Source organism: Dermacentor silvarum, chromosome 6, assembly GCF_013339745.2.
Source record: "Dermacentor silvarum isolate Dsil-2018 chromosome 6, BIME_Dsil_1.4, whole genome shotgun sequence".
In the NCBI taxonomy this organism is placed as follows: Eukaryota; Metazoa; Arthropoda; class Arachnida; order Ixodida; family Ixodidae; genus Dermacentor; species Dermacentor silvarum.
This window is the reverse complement of record NC_051159.1, coordinates 97,674,867-97,695,891: the sequence shown is the minus strand read 5'-3', so window position 1 is coordinate 97,695,891 and position 21,025 is coordinate 97,674,867. Positions and strand designations below refer to the sequence as shown.

The following is a 21,025-nucleotide window of genomic DNA, read 5'->3' as shown; positions in this document are numbered from 1 at the left end:
CGGCGGTCTTCGATTCAACCGAAGCCAAAGTTGCCGCCTGACCGTAGGGTGAACCCTACAACGCCTCCGCACTAGCGGAGGTGACGTACCAGACGACTTCAACGAGGACCCCAAGAAACCCACTGTTGCGATGTGAGTAGGACGCCTGGCCAAGCAACCTCCATGAAATGGCGACTAACTTTAAATGTAGCCTTCGCGTTGCGACATTGAATGTGAGAGGACTGTGTTCGGCGCAGGAGGCAATGTCAGATTAGTCGCACTCTTTTGGAAAATGACGTTGACCTTCTGGCTGTACAAGAAACAAAAATTGAAAGTGAGGAGCAAACAGAACAAATGGTTCAAATTTTTCGCTCTAGATACAATATATGTGTTTGCCATGCTGTTGGACGGTCGGGAGGCTGCGTCATTTTTATTCGCAATAGCATCGCGGTTGTTGAAAAAGTGTCCGCCTGCGATAGTGGGAGACTGGTTGCATGTGATTTTGTTTTTTCTGGATTACAGGGGCGTGCTGTGTGCATTTACGCACCAAACAAAATGCATGAACGTGAAATTTTTTTCAGGTATGCTGAAGGGTTTTTGAAAACAGAACGAAATATTGTGGTTCTAGGGGACTTTAATTTCGTCTGTAGAGCTGAGGACAAAACAACGGGTCTCAATGTGCGCGATAGAAGCGCTGAGCTTTTGAGTGCAATTGTGATTGAGAGAGAGCTTGAGGACATTGGTTATGTCATGACACGAGATGGCCAAGGACGATATACACATTTTCAAGGTGACTCCCATGCGAGGCTACATAGAATATACATACCGGCGAAGTTTGTACCACTATGCTCCTCTTATGAAACACAACACCTTAGTTTTAGTGACCATTGTTTGGTCACGGTTACCATTGGCGAAAAACGAAAGGTTGTGAAGTTTAACTGGTTTCTATGGAAGTTTAATGAGAAACCACTGCAAGATGAAGTATTTGTCACAAGAGCCAAAGCATGTCTTTGAAATGCCCTGCATACTGAAACTAACAGCTTCATAGCAGTGTGGGAACAGTTTAAATGTGATATAAAAATTGCTGCAATTGATAGAGCGTGTGTATTACGTCACAAGGAAAGGCAACAAGAGAAACAGTTACGCAGTGAGCTGGAGTATATGTTAGGCGTCGAAAATGAAGTGCCTGGAGCGTTTAAAAAAGAAATAAAAGAGGCGAAAGCAAAGCTCGAGTTGATCGATGAAGATAAGTACCGCGACGCAATGATAAGGGCGCGTACTGAAAGATTGTGGCTGGGCGAAACGCCCACTAAGCGTGTGCTTAGTGAAGAAAAGAAGCATGCAGCAAATAAAGTGATAAATGAAATTCGATATCGTAACAAAATTACCCAACAAAGCAAAGAGATAACACTTGCATTCGTTGAATTTTACACAGAGCTTCTTGGCCAAAAACCCCAAGCGCTTCCGAGTTGATTTTCTGTCCCTTATGCCTAGATTACAAGACACGGTTAGAGAGTCATTGGAATCTGAAATTACCGTGGCAGAAATTGAAGCGGCAATAGATGAATTAAGTAACGGCAAGTCACCCGGGCCGGATGGATTGGGTGCAGCCATATACAAGTTTCTTAAGACAGAAATGGCAATGGCTTTACATCGAGTGATCACTGAATGTTATGAAAAAAAGCAAGCACCCCTCTCTTTTAGGACAGCGCATGTAGTACTGATCCCCAAAACTGATGACCCTGCAAAGTTACTTTCAGTTGAGTCTTACCGTCCCATTAGTTTGACCAATACAGATGACTAAATATACATGAAGGTGTTAGCTAGATGGCTTCAAAGCGTTATTCAGTCCCTTGTTGGCCCGCATCAAACGTGTGGTATTAAAGGTAGAACAATTTTTACAAACATGCACATAGCTAGAAGTATTCTGGAATGTTGTGACGCAATGCATGACCGCGTGGCCATGATTCAGTTAGACTTCCATAAAGCGTTCGATAAAGTTGTACATGAAGTTTTGTTTTTACTGCTGGAGCATGTAAATGTTGGATCTGTGATTACTGAAGGTGTGAAAATGGTGTATCATGATTGTACAGCCAAATTAGTTATTAACAAAGAATTAAGTGATTCAATTCCTGTGCGGTCAAGCGTGAAACAAGGATGTCCTTTGTCTCCTCTTCTTTTTGCGATTTACCTGGAACCCTTTTGTTTAGGTTTACTTGCAACACCGAGTATTCGAGGCTATACATTTTTGAGCAGTGAAATTGGGGTTCTAGCGTATGCGGACGACATAGCTGTGTTTTCTACTGATAAGAAAAGCGTGGAAGAAGTTGTCAAAATAGCTATAGCTTTCTGCACAGCAACAGGTAGCGCGATCAGTTGGCCGAAATGCCTTGGATTTTGGCATGGTATCTGGCAGAGCACACCCGATGTGTACTGCAATATGAATTGGACAACTTCCCCAGGAAAGTACCTTGGAGTTCCACTAAATTATTACCGAAATGCGGAAGAATATTGGTCTGAGGAAAACAAACCTGTTAAAAGTACTACCGATGAATGGGGTGGCCATAACTTTTCAGTATTTGCAAGAGCTTCCGTTTGCAATATTTTTTTAATTGCCAAAGTGTTTTACGTGTTGCAAGTGATGACCATGACCAGAAGTTCGGTTCAAAAATTCCACCGAGTATTCGGGACTTTTATATGGGGATCGCAGTGGGAGCGCACCAGCCGGTGCAATTTGTTTCATAGGGTGAAAAATGGGGGACTAGTGCTCTCGCATCTGTTCTTCAAGCAGTTGGTGAGCAGATTCTTCTTTGTGCGGGATCAAACTGATGTATTTTTGAGAACTGTGATCCAAGCACAATTACAGAATTATCTATCTGATTTTGTTGTATCATCGTTTTCTTTGAAAGCAGTACCGCTTAGTTCTTATTTGCGCGAAGTGGTAATGTCTATACGCTTGCTCAAGGCAAGGTTTTCATATGAATACTTGTCTGATGTTACGAAAAAGCGTTTGTATTGTGATATTCTTGATGTATTCTTACCAACACCTGTCTATCGAGCTGTCTACAAGCTAGGTCCTGAACGCGATGTGTTAAAGCGTGACGGCGGCTGTACGAGCCGTGCCGTCGTCCCTACTCAGAAGGGCGAAGGCGGCGAGCCGAGCGACGGGGCACGCGCAGTGTCGTTCCAAAAGCCAGTCACGCTGGTCATCGCAGCCCCGTCGCTCGGCTCGCCGCCTTCGCCCTTCTGACCAGGGACGACGGCACGGCTCGTACAGCCGCCGTCACGTCCCTTCTACATTGGTGACCCGGGAGAACGCGCGTTCCACCGAGCGACACGCTGCCATGGCTCACTGGCCGGAGCCGCAGTTCGACCCACCACTGCCACCGTTCTCGTCCAGCTACGTCGGCGCATGGTTCGCTCAGTTCGAGGCGGCTCTGGAGCTTAACCACATCTGGATCCAGGAGTTCAAGCACGCGGTACTCCTCGACGTCCTGCCGCTTGCTCTCCAGCTCCACCTCGGCGTTCCATCGCCTGGCCCGCGCCGTACGACGAACTGCGGCAGCGCGTGCTCGACTTCTTCGGCGCTGCCTACCACCCTGTTCCAGTGGCTGACCGCACGGTGCGCGAATCGCTGCCTGCGTTCCCACCGCCAGCGCTACCCGCATCTCAACTTGTGCCCGGAAGCCACCACCAGGCAAGCCTTCCTCCCTCGACTTGTCCCGATACCGTCTCGGCGACCACCCGATGCGCTACCGCACAGTCCCCGGCCTCCGGCTCTCTCCAGGGGTCTCTTTCGTGCGAGTACGCGCACAATGTTGTCGCCGAGGGTATCGTCACGACCATGACACCGGCCACGTCATCGCCTTTCTCGCCCCCAACGGTGGCAGGCGACAGTGGAGACCTCGCCGACCCAACGCCGGCTACCGTGCCCCACGCCATCGGGTCTGTCTCCAACGTCATTGCTCCTCCAACAACGACACCCGACCCGTCCACGCGGTTCGCTGAGCCAGTCTCCGTGCCGGCGCGCGAGCTCGGTACCGCGCCGATCCCACTGCCTCCGACTCTGCCGGCTACCACCACCGCGGACACGGGTCACGACCTTCTGCGACACCCGACATCGAACGGTCCATATCTCCAGCGGTCAGCGCAGTCTTCAGCGCAGTTGGTACAGGTCATTCCACCTACCCAGCCCACCCGGGTCTTCACCTGTGCTGCCTCGACGGACGTTCGCGCCGCGTCGCTGAGCGCCTCATGGTTTCGACCCACTTCCGGCTTTTGCGATGGACTGATGGAACCACCGGACATTCCTGCGGACCGTGACCCCCTTTTGCCTGGCCAGCCCGTGGCTTACTCGCGATGCACCCCATCGTTAGCTCTGCCGGATCGTGTTCGCCTCCCGACAGGTTGCGCCGCGTCCACCTGCAAGGCACGCGTCGTGGCCTGTCCAGGGCTTCGACTCCATTGCTCGTGCACGCATCCTACAAGTCATGCAAAGGTGCGGTCTGTGATACGCCTCCGGCAACGCGTGCGCTGGCACCGTCGACGCACCCTTCGCCTTACAAGCCCCCCCCCCCCCCCTTCCTTCCTCATTCTTCCAGAGACATGTGGCGTCCGTCAAATCAGCGGGTAGACGCACTCCTGCCAACAGCGTCCGTTCCGCGAGTCCCTCGCCCTTTGAGGAGCACGCAGTGCCGCCCGCCTGAGTGGTGGTGGCGACCCGATGCCTTCACGTTGACGACTCGGACTGGCCATGGACACTTTTCAATCAGGACTCAACTGGCTCGCCATTTCGACGTTCTGTCTGGGCGGGGGGCCCTGTAGCGCCCACCGACGCCGCAGCGCGGAGCGCTTTGTTCGGCGCTCTCAGCCGGTGCCTTGGCGCCGGCTATCAAAGAAAGAAAAAAATAAAGAAGCGCAGCGCGTGCTCGAAGTGCAAGCTCGGCACGCGCAGTGTCATTCCAAAAGCCAGCCACGCTGGTCATCGCAGCCCCGTCGCTCGGCTCGCCGCCTTCTCCCTTCTGACCAGGGACGACGGCACGGCTCGTACAGCCGCCGTCACGTCCCTTCTACAAAAATGCCAATCAGACCCTCAGTTAAAACATTCTTTTTTCAAATACATACCGACACTCTCCCTGTCAAGCGAGGGGTCCCTGGTTCGATTCCGCGCTACAGACACAACTTCGGAATTTTTTTCTCATTTTTCTCAGACTGGTTACACACTACTACTACTACTACGACGGGGACGGAACGGGTGCCGCCATAAGGAGCTTCGCCCCTAAAAAAAGCTTCGTGGCGTAGTGGTTAGCGCCGCGCGTTCGGAAGCGAGGGGTCCCTGGTTCGATTCCGCGCTACGGACACAACTTTCGGAATTTTTTTTAGGGGCGAAGCTCCTTAGGGTGTGGGTCTGTCCCTCCTCTGTAGTATGTAGTAGTAGTAGTCGTCGTCGTCGTAGTAGTAGTAGTAGGTAGCCACGTCTACTTTTATGAAAAAAAAAATTCCGAAAGTTGTGTCCGTAGCGCGGGTGGCGTGCCTTGACGGTTGCCGATGCTAACTCGCGGCCTTGGGAGTCTACGACGCTGAGAGCGTACGCGTTTCGATGCGGATACTTGGCCGCGTCGGTGTAGCGGGCGTCTGGGTCTTACTTGAATCTTCGTTTGATGGCGTTGGCTCTAGCTTGCCTTCTACTCTTGTGGTATATGGGATGCATGTTGCATCCCATATGGAGTCCCAGGGCGAATTTGATTGCCTTCCTTATCATGATGTTGATCTTTTCGATCTCTGCGTTCTTTAAAGTCAGGTACGACATGCCATATGTGATGCGGCTGGTGAGCAGTGCTTGATTATTCTGAGCGTGTCTTGCTCCTTGAGGCACGCTTCTTTGGCTTGAGATCCTCTTGACGAGGTGCGTGAGTTGCGAAAGGGTGCGTTGTAGTCTTGGTAGGCTGGCCGCTCCGGATCCGTCCTTGTGAATAAGGAGTCCCAGTATTCGTAGCGTATCGACTTTGGGGATTGGCGTCCCATTGAGGGTGACGCAGGGGTCCGGCTCTTCGTAGCTGGGTGGCCTGCCTCTCGTTCTTGCTTTCAGGACGAGATGCTCAGATTTCTCGGGGGCGTAGCGCAGGCCACAGTTTAGGAGATAGCTTTCGATGGTGTTTACGGCTTCTTGTAAGGCGCTTTCTTGCCTGCCAATGTTCTCAGCTCTGGTCCAGAGCGTGATGTCATCAGCGTACATCGCGTGATGCAGATCTGGTATGGTCTCGAGGAGTTTGGGTAACTTGATCATAGCCACGTTGAAGAGTAGCAGTGAGATAACCGACCCTTGCGGGGTGCCTCTGTTCGGAAGTTGGAAGCTTTCGCTGCGGATGTGACAGATCCCGACGGTTGCCGTGCGTTCTGTCAGAAAGTTTCGGACGTACGCGTAGGTCCTAGTCCCGCAGCCGTCGTGACTGACGTTATCAAAGGCTCCCTTCACGTCTACTGCCAGTATGCAGTACTTGCTTCGATTGTTAAGGTGATCGAGGAGGCCTTCTTTCAGTTGTGAGAGTACGTCCTGCGTTGAAAGGTGCTGCCTGAAGCCAAACATGGTGTCCGGTAGGTGGCCATTATCTTAGAGGTACTGGGTAATGCGGTCGTGCACCATATGTTCGAAGAGCTTTCCCACACGCGAGGTGAGGGAGATCGGATATAGGTTCTCCCAAACGGAAACATCGATAATTCCGCAATGAAATTTTTTTCCTGTATGCAACCAAGTTTCTTGTAAAACTGTGATATCCGGACAAAACTTATGTGTGAGATGAAGTAAATGTGTTGAAGCAGCAAATATAGAACGACAATTCCACTGAAGCACTCTCATCAGCCATCGGGCGGCGAGAGCACCGCAGTGGCCATTGCTCTCTCCAAAATAGACTATTAACTCTGCGCCATTAGGGCTTTTCTTAGGTTTAGAATGGGGGCGAGAATTTGAGCTAACATTAATCCAAGAAAGGTCTTCTTTTGAGTCTTCCTTTCGGTTCTAATGCTGTTTTCATTTACCACTTTGTGTGTTGAATATCTGGGTGCACCAGAAATAGCTGGTCTGGAGTTCTGCTGGTAACTTCTGTTAAGATGACCTTCTCACAAAGCGAACAGACCTTCACAGTTCCTTCAAGTATGCCCGAACATGAGTCTACTGTACTATAATGAAAAGAAAAAAAAAGATTAAGAAAACGTCTGCTTAGTTAGCTTCACTCTAGATACTGTCAGAACGTCATTTTGTTCATATTCGAACTTTTATTACTTTTACTTCCCACTGGGGCATATGAAAACTTCAAAAAATTTTCAGGCTTGATTATTATACACGAGTGTTAGTTGTCTGGAGTATGAGGTACCCGAGGTCGTGACATCACCGTAATAACGCTCGCTGCCTCTTTCGATCAGGAGTGACAGCGAAAACAAAGGGAAACGAAGAAATTAAGCAATGCTAATAACCAGCGAAGAGGTTAAGCGAACAAGCTAGAAGGAATTCAGGAAGTCACCACAGCTATTCTCGGTTTAATTAGGAAATATGTTCTGCGTGCAGGACGTCACCTTGTTGAGTTACTTTTTTTTTTCGCGCAAACAATCTCTTCCTTCCATGTGAGATCGCAGAAAGCCGACAGGTCGTGACTTGCACCCTCAGAAAGCAAGCCGCAGATGGTTCTTAACACAAGAAATTCCTGCCCCAATACTACTGTACAGCGCCGACCGTGATACAAAGAACGTTCGGACCGGTGCTCTTCTACAAAACGTGACAGCGCTGAAGTTTTGTTTCGCGCACAGGTGGTGCCAGTCTTAACCTGTAACGCATACCCCGTCTCAGCGTCCTTAGTTAACAGTTTCAAGAGGAAAAATGCAATCACGGGCTGTATTTAGAACAGTGTGTACCGATTCGGTATGGATGAGTCACCACAGAAAGTCCAAGTTCTGGCAGCACGAAAGGCTAAAGCACGTCTACGTATTTAAACAGACAAGAACAGCACGCACCCAAAGGCCGCTGTGCCTAACTGTAGTCGAACACGGGACGACGTTCAAACCACCGTTTTGACAAATCTTCGACAAGGTGAATTGACGAAGACAAGTCTCCGTCAAACTTTGGCTGGACACCCGTTGTTCAACTAATGTTATTCACTTCAAGCCTACAGTTTGGTGTGAATCTCTGTCTTATATTTTCTACACGAGCGCTGCACCCGCTGTTCATTACTACGACAGTGTTGCCGCTTCCCTGCGCGTTATTGTGCTGGTCTAGGTAAAGCAAAAACCATCAACTGAATTCCGCTGAAGACGACCCGGAGGCTTAACATGGCCCAAGCTCTCCTGAGGGCCACTCATTTGCACGCAGGCTGACTTGAGCTGTTCTGTTGCTGTTGGGGTGATACAGAAGATGAAATATATAGGTCGTCAAGTGTCGGCACATCTTAATCAGGACGTTTGCGCAAATCAATCTGCACTCCGAACTTGTTTGTAGAGCAATGATCAATTATAATATTTTTCGAGAGGTTCTACTCTCGACCTTCTTTCTGTAGGTTTTATCCTTTCAACTCATACAAGATAACAAATGTCATGTTATAGTCCTTATTTAAGTTGCAAAAACAAGGTTAGGCTTCAAAAGAACATGCAACAGAGGGTCATATAGTCGTTAGACTCTACACCTGTCTACGTCTGCCTAGGCGTCGCCCTGCGCTTTTAACTTCGCTCTGTGAAATCAAAAATACACAAACATAGAAATAAAATGCGTGAGGAGGAGGGGGGTCGGAAGAGCGGTCATTCTGTTGCCACTGCCCTCCCTTCCTCCCCCGACATCCATCACCCCATAACCTTGCGTTCCCCACCGTTTCCACAGAATCCTGCCAGAATCATTGTGAAATGCCAATTTTTATTATTCTCGTACTTCATGCCCATTTTTGCCTAGAGCATCGATACACTTGTCTCTTTCCGGTGCATACGGAATTCCCTGGTTTGCATCATATTACGGGTAGGGTGACAAGCACACTAGTCAAAACCACTTGCTCCATATAAAAAAAATCATTCTTATAAATAACCGGACCGTCAGTAGATGCGATGGGAATAGAGCCTTCGCTTGCTGTTGCAGGCGAATATCTGGCTTGGCGTCCAATTTTCACCTCAAAGCAGGAGCCAGTGCAGGACCCTCGTTCTCGTATACACGCTTGTGTTTCGATGATAGAGGCACACTGTATGGGAGAGAGTGTCACGCGACCATTGTTGTCTCCTCTCACGTGTGTCTTCTTCGTTTGCAACGCCGTATATATTGCGCGCCTGCGTGCGAAAGAGAGAAAAAAAATATTCTCGGCGTGTTTGTGTTTGTTTCGTTATATAAATTCACGTTCTGACTCTGACGTGCAGATCTCCGGGGAACTCAGGTGCGATGCCAGCATTCAAGCGGTGAGCAGTTGGAAAGTGTTTTACGCCCCTCGGGGAACTCGTTTTATGATTTCTTCAAAGCTTCCATCGTTTTATTTCTTTTTATTTAGCATTTCAGTTCTATTTTAAAAGGCATATCTTCACGCTCCAAATGTGCCCGCATAATATCTTTCTCACTTTCTGCCAAAACACTCCTCTTCTTCTTCATTCGAGCATACTTCCCACGTACTGCTCCTCGTTTCTTTGTTCTGTCACTCACTCGGTATTTCAGGACATGTTGAAGCATAGTATATCCCCTCCCACAAAAGGCCGCGTCGGTCGGCTTACTCAAAAACTATAAGACGGCTCACGCAGCATCCTGAGTGCCTCGCGAACGCTCGCACAGGGAGTCTTTTTTTTCTGTTCTTTTTATTCCATTCATTCTCTCATTCGTTGTATATATACTTAATATTTTTTTTTCTTGCTCACAGCGCACATGACTGAGCGCCGTTTTCCACCCAACGCGTTGCTGGACGCCCTGTCACTACTGTCGCGGAACTCGAGTAGGAAGCTGTGCAAGCCAGTAGACTGTCTGCTTTCATTCCTAAATGAAGTAACAGGCGGAAAAGAGCTTCAGTTTGTGGAGTGAAAGCCACTGAAAATGGACAGTGTGCATCGCTTGTTTGTGCTTGCCGTAATCATAGGCTGGGCGCTGACAGGTAAGTGGTGTCGCGGCTTTAGCTTGCGCTTTCAGTGTCCCCAGGCTTCAAATGTTTCGAAATCTGGGTCAAGTGAGCTACTTCGACTATTTTTGCTGCTGGAGTAGCTTCCATGTGCTGAGAAAGTCAAGACACTCAGGCACCGCGAATGTGGTGGATTCTTGCTGCACTGGCAAGCATGATGTGCATATATATCATAATTATTCTCCATGTATTTCTAGAAGAAAATACGAAGGAAAGCATGCTAACCTCCCGAGACCCGAATACAGCTATAGGACATAATCGCTCTTCAAGGTGGTTTTTGTTGTCTACTGTTATGTATGAACGTGAAAAACAATTTTGAAAATTTGTATAACACGGTTAGATGCCAAAAGCTGCGGCCCATGTTCATGAAAAAAAAATGCTCCGCATGCTTCTTATGGTAAAAAAACTTCATTTCATTGCCTGAATGCAGAGACGAAGATGGAACTACGTGTAATACATTGCCATGTTGCTGTCGCGTCCGGTATTTTCACGCAATCTCAGTGATCGCGGCCGAAGCCTAGGTCGGGGCTAAGGCCCGCCCCGAATTAACTTCGCAGGGCCCTCAAAAAGTTTTTCAGTTCAAATTCAGTGATTTCGAAACACACTTGAAGGTTGCTTTCCGTCGGTCTAGATCTATTTATTGTCAAATTTCTAAATAGCGGATGCGAAGAATATGTGGTAAACAATTTCTTTACAGTTACACATGCGCCGTACTTCATGCCCAGAATCAATATTTTGCTGAATCACTTCCAAGTGAACTTCGAAAAAAAAAAATGTTGAAGGCAATGAGCAGTGTATTGTATAAGGGGTCTTAGGAGGTCAAGAGTCCCGATTGTTTGTGTTTGATGAAGTCGTTGCCCTTTAAAAAAATGCGGTATTTGTGCTTAACGTGGAAGTGTCACGGTACCCTAAAGCCCGCTTATTGGTTTGGAAAAGTTTCGAGCGTTATTTCGAACAATACGCCTCTCCCCGCAAGTGCAACGTTTTATAGTGTACTGTGAAATACACACAAGTACTGCTGTTTGCCCGCAGAAAAGTTCTGAGGGTTGAATGTCGAATCAAGTCAAGAACTTGTCATTCTCGGTGGAACTGTTACGTAGGCCAGATGGAACTAGAGTTTCGGAAGAACTGCTTTTCTGATGCACCGTATTAGCTACCTCCCTCAGAGTCTCGGACTCAAGATGTCCCTCAGTTGTAAAATGCCAACTTCTTTTTTTTTAAAGCTTATCTCCTATTGTAAACATGTCCACCACTTCCTTGCCGATGTCGGTCTCGGAAACACATTATTGTCATCGTTGTCATTGTTGTTGTCGTTGTCTATTTACCTTATATTTACACAGCCAGAGCATCCGAGCATTCACTTTCATACTATATCAGCATCATGAGTCGAGATGAAGTGCTTTCTGTAGGGACGGTGTAAAATGCGAGTATGGACGGCAGTCAAGGGCAACAAAGTCTTTCAGGTCACTCATGGAATAAAAGGCGGGGCCAGACAAAGAAAGTGACAGTGGGATCTACCTTTCACTAGATGGATGCAGTCAAGTACTCAGGAAATTTCACGTGGCGGTGGTTAGGCAGCACGCTAGAAATATCACCCGAAAGAACTAACATTTTCTCTTGGTTCTCAATAAATACATTTTATCATCATCATGCAACACAAGTGCAGCACGATCGGATAACAACATTTTCCAAGAAAAGAAAAAAAAAAAAAGAACGAAATAAACAATTAGCCCCATGTGTTGCGGGGTCGTTCGTTGATGGAGTGTTGCCTGTGCTTGCACTTCGCTCGTCAACCAGCAAGCAGACTCTGATGAAACCCCGTGCGGCGATTCGAGATCAGAGCAAGACGTCTTTCCATACTCGGCGCATCTTGCGCTACGTCTCTAGCGGTTAGGCGCAACACGAAAAGTTCATTTCAGCGCGAGCTGCAGGTGGTCCCTAGTTTTACTTTGGTTTCAACTTTTCAAGCACCCGGTGATTAACCGCCGGCCTACGTGCCGGGCTGTTGATGAAAAAAAAAAAGATAGTTTGTAGCGACGAAGGGAGAAAACTATGAAGTCTTATTTTAACCCCCTATACTACCGTGGTTTCAACACTGTTGAAGTTTAATTAGTTAAGTTTAATTTTATCTCTAACGCTGTCATCTGAATAAATTGGAAAATAAATTTTCAGAAGGAATGGTTCTTGCGGTTCTCATTATAGCCCTCCGGCTTAACGCCTTAGTCGTACAGCTGTTTAACCCTGTATATGTTAGCTTCGACATCGGCGCTTTTGTTAGCGACAACCAGCAAATATATCAAATTTCTTGGGACATACGATGTACTCCAGCCATGTGGCGAGGCTCGTTGGTTCCGGAAGTACTTGTGTCCTTGATTGAATTCCGAAACGGTGAGGCTACAAACTAAATGATGGGGCGCTTATTCTCGGCTACCGTGACTTCTTCTTGTTACTGACATTTATTGGTTGCGCTCTAACTTCTCGGCCTGTGCAGCGTTAACAAAGTTAGCAAGGGAAAAAAAAGGAAGGACAGAAAGAAGAAGCAAGCGAATGAACAGATGAGGGAGGGAAGAGCGAGCTAACGAACGCGCAAACTTTTCAAAAGTAATCTGGTCGATCTGTTTTGCGGAAGCCCCCAAAGTTCGTGAAAAGGAAAGAAATTGTAGCTTCGTGTTATAGTCGTGTGGATGACATTTTGTTTTTACAATTTCAATAAAAAAGTTGTTTTTTGGAGCAGTTGGGGAAGCATATTCGGTAAAGATTCAAGCACAAAACACTGGCCCTAAATGAAGACGAGACGGTCGGGATGAGCGCTACTCACAACCGTGAATACTTGATGGGAAACCACAAGAACAACCGTCAATATTTATTCTAACGTTCTCGACACAGTGGTACACGCGCCCGTCCCGTCCATCATGTCTTCCGTTTGGTGCCCGTGTGTTTTGCGCTTCAACATTAGGCAATCAACAGACAAAAGAACGCAGCAAACAATATAAACTGCCTGGTAAATAGGACCAATCCCCTTAAAAAAATTTCGATGGAGGCGAAATGCAAAAACGCCCGTGTGCTCTCGTTGTAGTGCACGTTAAAGAAGCCCAGGTCGTCAAAATTAATCCGGAGCCCTCCACTACGGCGTGCCTCCTAATCAGAACTGGTTTTGGCACGTAAAACCCCAGAAAGAAGTGTTGACCTCTGTACAAGTCCACTACGTCGTGGCTTCTCTAAAGCTGTGCGTTGAGTTCAGTGACTTGTAGAAAGGTTATAGCTGCTCGTGTAATCACAGTACGTGCATTTCAGAAGCCGTGGAGGCGAATAAGCACAAAAGGGCACAGGAGGAACAGGACAACCCGACAGATCAAGTTGTCAAGAACAAATGCTGGCTGAAACCCGACCACCGACACTGCTCGGATTATGTGCCCCGCTGGTACTACGACACAACTTACCTTCTCTGCAAGCAGTACCTTTACGGCGGCTGCGGTGGAAAAGATGCTAACGCATTTAAGACCCACGACGAGTGCATGAGGTACTGCACGTTCGAGGTGAGCTCGGCTGGATGCCCGTTCAAGTTGGAAAGTTGCACGATTGTTTCCTTGGTTGTCGGACCTTGGGAAGCAGCGAATCTTGAGGGGAAAAGCATCCCAAGAGGCGTAGCTCAACCTGGAATGAGCAGGGCAGACCTATATAACACGTGCTGTGTAGCGGTTGACGTCTTGTACGAAATGCAGCAGCCACTTCTCGAATTGTCACTTACACCGCTGTGACGCATAGCCGGTAGCATGATGATCTGAGACCTTTAGACTGGTCGTGGCTCGTCCTCGACCTCAGCAGTCGTACCGCTTGGTTCTAAATGTCGCTACAGCAGTCCTGAAATTTCCAGAATAATGCGACGCTTTTGTGTAGTTAGTGTGGCTCTCTTCGTAAGGTGTAATTGCGAATATTCTTGCGAGTAAATGAAAATTTTTAGAGCGCAGCTGCTAGCGCCCGTTTCTGCGTTCAGCCTCGGCGTGCCTCGGAGTCCCTCGGCGTAACCGAGCGAACGAGCAAAGCGAAGGATGAAAGAGCGAATGCGGAGCGCAATGGGAGTTGAAAGAAGGCGATAGCGAAGAGAGCGCGCGGATGAAAGCGGAGGAAGCCACATTAAAGTACCACCAGTTGGCGCTCAATTCCGCGGCAGCAGTGGCACCAGCCGTGCGGGGTACAGAAAAAGAGGAACCAGAGGGCTCGCCTTCGCGCATAGCGTTCGCCGCAAGCGGTTCTCAGTAAAGATTACGGTTGCATTAGCTGCAGTTGCCGGGAAGCGGTAACTATGTGGCTGGTCTATATACCGGGTGTTTCAGCTAACACTTTCAAAAATTTTTACAGGTTGCCTGTGGCAAATCGCACAATTCCAGTTCATGAGCTGGTCTACTCGAAGAGGCGGAAATTACTCGCACAAAAATTGAAATGCATAATCGACTAATTACCGAAAATTCACTAATTAGGTTTGTAACTAATTAACGTATGGCCAATATTGCAGTATACAAATTATAGTCGTGGATTTCGCAAGGCGAATCCACTTGGAACGAATTCTCAGGATGACACCAGTGTCGAGATATTAATTCCCCAAGTTTGCGGAGGAATGCATTGGCGTTCCAGTTAATTTTGTGTTTCAATGCATAAAACGACGTTTTGTTAAGAAAGTACAACTACAATGATCGCCAAACTCTAAAGCTGGGGTCACCAGAGGATCACACCAATGTCTCCCCGTCTATATAATACCAGGAGTTCCTGAGAAATAAAAAAGCTTAACAAATATTTATTAACAAACTTAAAGTGATTCATAGGAAGGCAGTTCGCTTGATGTTCACTCCTATCGTCGCAAGGATTCACCACTGAGCTCGCCATTAACAACAACATTTTGTCTTTAGACAAAAGGACAAGCCGTTCCTAGAGCAAAATTGCTGTTTTTATCACGCTTCAATGAATGGAAGTTTTTCTTGACTCATTTCTTGACTCATTTCTTTACCTGGCTTCGTTTACAAGATCCAACATGGCGCGCTCATAATCTTCAGATAGCCCAGTATTTTCTGGCGCTATGCTTTTTAAACATTCGTTTTCCCCCCGCACTATCCCATAATGGAACGCCTTACCAGGATCTGCCAGTGGTTGCTATGTGGCTATGGTGTTGGGCTGCTAAGCACGAGGTTGCGGGATCGAAGCCCGACCACGGCGGCCGCATTTCGATGGGGGCGCAATGAGAAAACACTCGCGTACTTAGATTTTGGCGCACGTTGTAGAAGTGGATCCTTGGGATATACTGGCACGTACCCAACCCGAGGAGGCGCGTGTTAAAGAACCCCAGGTGTGGTGTGTGTGTGAACACTTTTTAGTTACAAAAGTCCTGAGGCTCGACTATTTCAAGTCGAGGCGGGCCGCTCCCACGATAGCACCGTTAGGCCCAGCCCTGCAGCGACATCGTGGGCCCTCTGGACAGCCCGTAGCTGATCTTGAAAAGATGAACTCTGTAGCATCTTCTTCCAATGGAGCCATTCTTCTTCAGGGTTGGTGAGAGTCGCGGGGCATCCCGCGAGCATGTGTCTGATCCCAATGATGCCATTGCACGCATGACAATCTTTCTTGACCTCCCTTTCCGGATAAATTTTATCAAGGTGGTACGGCGTGGGATAAGTTCCTGTTTGTAATAGTCTCATTGAAACTCTCTGTGCCCTGTTCAACTTTGAATGTGGCAATGGAAATTGTCTGCATCCTAGATAGTAGTGTTTAGTAATCTCGTTATATGTTAATAAATTATCTTTAAATTCCCCGGCCTGGTGGTGGACGGCTCGGTTGTGTCTGTCACGGCTAGCAAGTCTTCGTGCCAAGTCATGAGTAACCTCATTGAGGTTAGCCCGGGTATCGTCCACTTCTCCCATATGCGCAGGAAACCATTGGCTTTCAGTTCTCATACTCATAGTGTTTTCAATAAGTTTAGCTGCAACCGCGGCCACGTAGCCTTTATCGAAACCTTTTATAGCAGCTTTGGAATCGCTGTAAATAAAAGTCCATTTATTGTTCCTGATGGCTAGAGCAATTGCCACTTGCTCCTCCACCATGGAATCTTTGGTAAATACAGTGATGGCATCTTGTACCTTCCCTTGAATGTTTGCTACTACGGCAGTATATGCTTCTTCCCGTTTCACTCAGGCAGCATCTGCGAAAGTCGCCTGTTGATTCTGGTGTTGTATCTCCCGCAAGAGTGCTTGAGCTCTTGCCTTTCTCCTTTTGATATTGTGCTCTGGATGCATGTTTCTAAGGAGAGGGGTGGTTCTAATCAGATCCCTAATCTCAGCTCGTAACTTCATCCACCAGTTCGCGCCTTGACCTATTTAGCTCTGCCCCTATTGCCTGTAGTATATTCCTGCCTGGCTCGTGTTTTTGTCAATCTTTCCTGTGCGCTAGCTGCTGAGCCTCCGCAATTTCCTCTATTGTGTTGTGCACCCCTAGTCTCATTAATCTCTCAGTAGCAGTGTTAATCGGTATCCCTAGGGTAGCTTTAATGAGCTTCCTAATCATCGTGTTAAGTTTGTTAAGTTCTACCTGCGTCCATTTGAATAATCCAGCACCATAAGTGAAATGACAGAAAGCAAAAGCATGACCTAGCCTCAAAGCACTGTCTTCCCCCAGGCCTCTGTGTCTATTGATAATTCTCCTTAGTAGCCTAATGACTTCATCGGTTTTATTTGAGATATGCTGTATTGTTCTATAGTTCGCATTATTCGCTTCTATGTAGAATCCAAGAACTTTGATTCCTTCGACTAGCCTGATTGTAGTTCCTTCGTGAGTGTGTAAGTTCACTCTGGGCTCGTCTGTCGGGATGTAACCTCTTTGTTTTCGACCTCTTCTACGATGTTTCAAAACCAAAAGTTCCGATTTGACTGCCGAGCATTTCAGCCCCATATCTTTCAGTGTATTCACTACAATATATACACTTTCCTGTAATCTGGTCTCCGTCTGTCCTACATTACCTTTGGCACTCCATATGGTTATGTCGTCAGCATATATCACGTAATGTATATCCTCAATTTTCTTCAAATTTCTGGCAACCCTAGCACATTGCTAAATTGAATAGCATGGGTGAGAGTACTGCTCCTTGCGGGGTGCCCCTATTTCCCAAGTTCTTTGTCTCTGACTTAAGCTCCGCCAACATGAGGTGTGCAGACCTATTTCCGAGAAAGTCCTTAACCATGTTAAAAAATCTCTTGCCTAGCCCCATCTCAGAGAGAACGTCAAGTATGGTCTTATGATATATGCGGTCAAAGGCTTTTTCCACGTCCAAACCCAAGAGCGCTCTCGTGTGCGCGTGGCTGGCCTGTACGAGCTGGTGCTTGATCAGGAGCATAGGGTCCTGAGTCGACAGCCCAGGGCGAACGCCGATTAAGTTGTACGGTAAAATGTCGTTTTGTTCAACGTATTTCGTGAGTCGATTGAGAATAGCGTGTTCCAACCCTTACCTAGACATAACCCCAGGTGGTCCAAATTATTCTGGAGTCACCACTACGGCGTGCCTCATAATCAGATCGTGGTTTTGGCACGTAAAACCCAATAATTTTTTTAACGTCTTACCAGAAAATGTTCTCATGATTGATAAAGTAAAAGTTTTTGAAAGTGTTTTATTAAACTCTTTTTCTCTAAATCAATGTACGCAAGTTAGTGCCAAAATTTTCTTGTTCGGTGATCATTCATTCTGATTTCGTTTTCCTTATTTTCATTTTATCGTTGTGTTATAATATCTTTAGAATGTGTTAGGAATATATGATTTTGTATATCGTTACACGTCAACCTGCATAGTTCTCGAACTGCATTTTACGTTATATAAATGGATGATTAAAGATTGTCATAGTTTCGCCCGTAAGGCGAAGCATCGATTGCGATAGCAAATTAGTAGGTAACTATACGAACTAAGGATAGTAGTTTTATCGTCCGCATAAATTTATAAACATTCCCTTACTAAATTAACAAGCACTGTGTAACGCGTGCACAGTTAAACATGAACACATCTCGCTCGATGACCGCGGAAGCTCGCTGTCAAAACGCTTGAGGCGCGGGAGCAGCAGCGAGCGATATGACCTTCGGGCCGTCTCTCACTTCAACGCGAACTAAACGTCGAAAGCACAGCGCATACGACTCTACCAGCACTAGTTGAACTTTGCCCACATCGCAGATTGCTTTGAAGATGAGGCCCGCGCCGACGCGCACTTTTCCCACGTCGCAGATCGCTTTCAAGATACGGCGGCCGCCGCCGGAGTAAACCTGTGCCTCGCGCGCGACAGAAGGAGCGCGCTTGCGTCCCGCCTTCTCACTCGCGCGCGCGATATTGAGCCGCGATCGTCAGCTGACCCTCGCAAGCTTTCACTCGCACATACGACGCACGGCGCGCGGCGACGATGTAACCGTGCGTGGACTTTATACGGAACCTAACAGCGACATGCACGACCACGACCACGGCAGAAATGCGCTAGGAGTGTCCATATAATTGCTATCGCAATGAACGTAGAAACCTTATCTACGGCCATTGGCACGTTGGTGCTGCAGCTTTTATTTCTTCTCCCTAAAGGGGACGAGAAGGTCCCACTTCCGTGTAGAGATTGTACCACAGTAAGTTTAGTCACCGCTCTGCTAGCGCCAGATTCGTGGAAAAGTGGTCTTCATGCGAGACGTGCGCTGACACAAGTATAGTCACATGCCGCATAGAATAGTTACCTCGGGCTAGGGTGTGCTTTTTCGTTCCACCCTCTCGGGTTTAAGATGCCTTGAATCCTATGCGTGGCAACATTTTCGGAAAAGGCTTTTACAGTGCAGTTGACAGTAGCTCGAGCCATAGAGACGTAAGCCGTAACCCAACGTAACCTAACACATCAACAAACTTCAACATTTCATGGCCGGCATCTATACATTAACTATGCATGGAACGTTTGCTTTTTTCAACAACCCAGGTTCCTGAAGTAGAAGGAATGTCCGGAGGCAAAGGTGGTCAGCAGCGAGACACCAATCGTGGCTAAGGCACGGACTTCAAGCTCGGGCTGCAGTTTGTGTCTAACGATAAAGATGTTAAGCTTTTTGTTGGTGCATAATGAATAATTTATTCTGGCTCCAATATATATATATATATATATATATATATATATTGCAACAAGAGTATTTGGCAGGTAGACTAGATGAAGCGGTTAAACAAGCTGGCTCGTTGAAAACCGACCTAGCGCGAACCACACGATCGTCAACGTCTTCTTCCACACACTCGCTGGCACAGAGCTGGTGCCGATGTGCTCCGGTACAATCACTCCCCGCGCAGAAAGGAGCCAACCTGGCGACTTAGGGGAATGACAGCACAGGAGGGTCGTAGAACGGTTTCAGCCGAGTGACGTGAACTGTTTCACGCCCTCGGCAGCGGTGGTCGGAAGATGGCTCGAGCGGCTCGATGATGTAGTTGACGGGAGATGTTTGCTCTACTACTCGGTAGGGACCGTGGTAATTCGAGAGAAGCTTGGTCGAAAGGCCGGGAGTAGTGGATGGGACCCAGAGCCAAACTAGCATTCCCGGGGAATAGTGGGCGCTAGATGCAGATTCGTCATGGCGAGATTTTTGGCGACATTGGTCTTGCGCGGTAAACGAGCGAGCCAGTTGACGACACTCTTCAGCATAAGCAGCCGCTTCGGAAACGGGCGTGGCTTCAGAGACATCGGGTCGGTAGGGGAGAATGGTGTCCATTGAACATGATGGTTCACGTCCATATAGAAGAAAGAAAGGGGAGAAGCCGGTGGTAGCTTGTGGCGCAGAGTTATAGGCGTACGTGACGAAGGGGAGCACCTGGTCCCAATTGGAGTGATCATCGGACACGTACATCGCAAGCATATCTCCAAGGGTACGGTTGAAACGCTCCGTCATGCCGTTTGTTTGAGGATGGTACGCAGAGGTGGTGCGGTGAACGATGCGGCATTCTTGGAGCAGTGCCTCAATAGCGTTTGAGAGAAAGACGCGGCCACGATCGCTTAATAATTCACGGGGCGCACCGTGTCGCAAAATGAGGCGGCGAAGAAGGAAGCGAGCGACGTCTATCGCGGTGGCAGCTGGCAGCGCAGATGTTTCAGCGTACCGTGTGAGATGGTCGACGGCGACAATGATCCACCGGTTGCCTGCAGGAGTGTTGGGGAGGGGACCGTAAAGATCAATGCCAACACGGTCAAATGGTCGTGTAGGGCACGGTAAAGGTTGTAGAGGACCAGCGGTGCTATGAGGGGGAGTCTTGCGGCGTTGGCACGAAAGGCATGATCGCACGTACTGGCGAATGTATCGATACATGCCGCGCCAGTAATACCTCAGGCGTAAGCGGGAGTAGGTCTTGAATACGCCAGCGTGGCCGCATTGAGGATCGTCGTGGTAGGCGGTGCATATGTCCGAGCGCAGATGACGGGGGATAACAAGCAGCCACCTGCGGCCATCGGTTAGGTAATTGCGCCGGTACAACAAGCCGTCACGAACGACAAAGTGATGCGCTTGACGACGAATGGTGCGTGAAACAGATTCAAGTGAACGGTGAGAGAGAACGTCAAGCAGAGAAGCGATCCAGGGATCCTTGCGTTGCTCGGCCGGCATGTCGGTGATGCTGAGGGACGACGAATCGCAGGTGGAAGTTCGTAAGCAAAGTAGGTCAGGAGGCAGCGGAGAACGGGATAGGGCATCGGCGTCTGAATGCTTGCGTCCCGAGCGATAAATGACACGTATGTCATACTCTTGAAGGCGTAAAGCCCAACGTGCGAGGCGGCCAGTGGGGTCTTTCATAGATGACAACCAGCATAAGGCATGGTGGTCAGTCACAACGTCAAACTGGCGTCCGTAAAGGTAAGTACGGAATTTGCTGATTGCCCAAATAATTGCCAAGCATTCCTTTTCCG

The 21,025-nt window shown here is 48.1% G+C and overlaps 1 protein-coding gene across 2 annotated transcripts; it reads left to right on the top strand.

Annotated features, from left to right (window-relative positions):
- The first annotated feature begins 9,862 nt into the window (after positions 1–9,862).
- LOC119455116 (kunitz-type serine protease inhibitor PPTI) lies at positions 9,863–19,246 on the top strand. 2 transcript variants are annotated; one of them, XM_049669225.1, is made up of 3 exons: positions 9,863–10,076; positions 13,398–13,636; positions 19,070–19,246. In XM_049669225.1, the coding sequence occupies exons 1-3, from the start codon at positions 10,019–10,021 to the stop codon at positions 19,133–19,135; spliced, it is 363 nt and encodes a 120-aa protein (XP_049525182.1). In that variant the 5' UTR covers positions 9,863–10,018; the 3' UTR covers positions 19,136–19,246. The 2 variants fall into 2 exon arrangements, with proteins under 2 accessions (XP_049525182.1, XP_037572522.1); XM_037716594.2 differs by having other exon boundaries at positions 9,864–10,076; positions 13,395–13,636; positions 19,070–19,243.
- Positions 19,247–21,025: the final 1,779 nt, after the last annotated feature.